A 2,591-nucleotide genomic window follows, 5' to 3' on the forward strand; every position below is an offset into this window, starting at 1 on the left:
TCTAGATCATATTACCACATGCCTGGCCTAAACTAAAATGGTTCTGATCCCTAAACTACGATTCTGGAAGCATTCAGGTCACTCTCACCAACAGAGTTTATAGAATCCACAAAACACAGATCCTGGACCTGTAAAACGAAGGGTTCTAGTGGATAACATCGTTCTGGAAAGCTCTGGGGCTGCTAAAGAGAGCTTGTCAAGAGATCTAACACTACTATTCTAGATAGCAAATCCCTGGCCCAAACAAGACTTTTCGGCCCTACAAAATATGTTTGTGGAAAGCAATCTGGCCTAATACACAAAGTTCGCTCTAGATCCTCAAATACGTTCTGGATGAATCTGGCCCTAACAACCAAAGAGTTCTAGACAAAAATAACTCCCTGGACTAACAGAAGTTCTAGATTATCTATAACTGACGATTTGGGAGCATTCTGGCCCTAAACAAGAGATCTAGAATCAATAACCCACCATCACTGGCCCCTAAACTAATGGATTCTAGATACTCCTAACTACGTTCTGGAGAGACATTCTGGCCTCTAAACACAACGCGCTCTCTAAGATCCAAACATCCTGGACCTAAACCAACACATGGTTCTACGCACTCCTAAATGCTATTTGGGAGCATTCTACTGGCCCCTTAAAACAAGGAGTTCTAGAATCCAAAACACATCGGCCCTAAACCCCAAAATGGTTCTAGATCTAACTATGTTCTGGATGAATCTGGGGGCCATTAAACAAAAGAGTTTCATAGATCTAATCCATCATCTGGCCATAAACCCAAATGGTTCTAGATCTATACCCGTTCTGGAAGCATTCTCGGACTACACAAACACAAAGAGTTTAGAGTCCTAAACGCATGGATCTAGAACTCTTTGTTTTAGGGGCGAGAATGCTTCCAGAATGTAGTTTAGGATCTAGAACCATTTAGTTTAAGGGCCAGGATGTGGTTTAGGATCTAGAACTCTTTGTTTTAGGGGCCAGAATGCTTCCAAATAGTAGATTAGGATCTAGAACCATTTGGTTTAGGGGCCAGGCTCTGGAACTCTTTGTTTTAGGGGCCAGAATGCTTCCAAATAGTAGTTTAGGATCTAGAACTCACTGGTTCAGGGACCAGGATGCTTTCAGGTTGTGTTTTAGGATCTAGAACTCTTTGGTTTAGGGGCCAGAATGCTTCCAGAACATAGTTTAGGATCTAGAACCATTTGGTTTAGGGTCCAGGGAGTATTTTAGGATCTAGAACTCTTTGGTTTAGGGGCTAGAATGCTTCCAGAACGTAGTTTAGGATCTAGAACCATTTGGTTTAGGGTCCAGGATGTATTTTAGGATCTAGAACTCTTTGGTTTAGAGGCCAGAATGCTTCCAGAACTTAGTTTAGGATCTAGAACCATTTGGTTTAGGGTCCAGGATGTGTTTTTGGATCTAGAACTCTTTGTTTTAGGGGCCAGAATGCTTCCAGAACGTAGTTCAGGATCTAGAACCATTTAGTTTAGGATCCAGGGTGTGTTTTTGGATCTAGAACTCTTTCCTTTAGGGGCCAGAATGCTTCCAGAACGTATTTTAGGATCTAGAACTCTCTGTTTAGGGACCAGGATGCTTTCAGGTCGTGTTTTATGATCTAGAACTCTTTGCTTTAGGGGCCAGAATGCTTCCAGAAAGTAGTTTAGGATCTAGAACTCTTTGTTTTAGGGGCCAGAATGCTTCCAGAACATAGTTTAGGATCTAGAACTCTTTGGTTTAGGAGCCAGGATGCTTTCAGGTTGTGTTTTAGGGGCCAGAATGCTTCCAGAACGTATTTTAGGATCTAGAACTCTTTGTTTTGGGGGCCAGGATACCTCCAGATTGGAAAGGAACCGACGTGGCCACGTCTGCATAGTAACCAGGTCAGGAAAATAAGGGGTAATAAGAAGAAATGGGAGGAAGGATCAGACCTTCCATGTACCATCAACTCACCGCTGTGCAGCTTCTCGTGTTCCTTGAGGTGTTTCTTGAAGTTGAAGGATTTCCCACAGCTGGGCTCCGAGCAGGTGAAGGTCTTTTGGTGGACGTGTTGGTATTTCTTATGGTGCTGTGGTTTTGGGGAGAAAACAGGGGAAAAGAGAGAAAAAAGGATATTCACTATTCAACCCTATGGCTGAACTGAGCACCCAGAAACGGGATGGATGGCCCAAATCCTGATGGACCAGCATTGAGATCTGAGAGAGGATCCAGTTCTACTCCAGTTCAATGCATTATGGGCTCAAAATTGCTGTGGTTTTGGGGTGAAAAGAGAGGAAAAGAGTGAAAGTTGGGTTTAAAGTGACCCTATGGCTGAGTTGAAATGTGATGGATGGCCAAATCCTGATGGAACAGCATTGAGATCTGAGAGAGGATCCGGTTCTACTCCAGTTCAATGTATTGATGAGCCCAACAGCGCTGTCATTTTGGGGAGAAAAGAGAGGAAAAGAGTGAAAGTGGGGTTTAAAGTGACCCTATGGCTGAGCTGAGCACCCAGATGGCCAAATCTTAATGGACCAGCATTGAGATCTGAGAGAGGATCCGGTTCTACTCCAGTTCAATGCATTATGGGCCCAAAAGTGTTGTGGTTTTGGGGA

At 43.6% G+C, this 2,591-nt stretch overlaps 1 protein-coding gene across 1 annotated transcript in view; it reads right to left on the reverse strand.

Annotated features, from left to right (window-relative positions):
• LOC107307685 (zinc finger protein 692-like) overlaps positions 1-2,591 on the reverse strand; it is a 15,326-nt gene that overhangs the window by 1,301 nt on the left and 11,434 nt on the right. The window contains exon 9 of the mRNA XM_015851203.2: positions 1,951-2,065. Within this exon, the coding sequence (XP_015706689.1) occupies positions 1,951-2,065 (115 nt within the window). The remainder of the gene's footprint in view (positions 1-1,950; positions 2,066-2,591) is intronic.

This window comes from Coturnix japonica, unplaced genomic scaffold (genome assembly GCF_001577835.2).
Source record: "Coturnix japonica isolate 7356 unplaced genomic scaffold, Coturnix japonica 2.1 chrUnrandom778, whole genome shotgun sequence".
Classification (NCBI taxonomy): domain Eukaryota; kingdom Metazoa; phylum Chordata; class Aves; order Galliformes; family Phasianidae; genus Coturnix; species Coturnix japonica.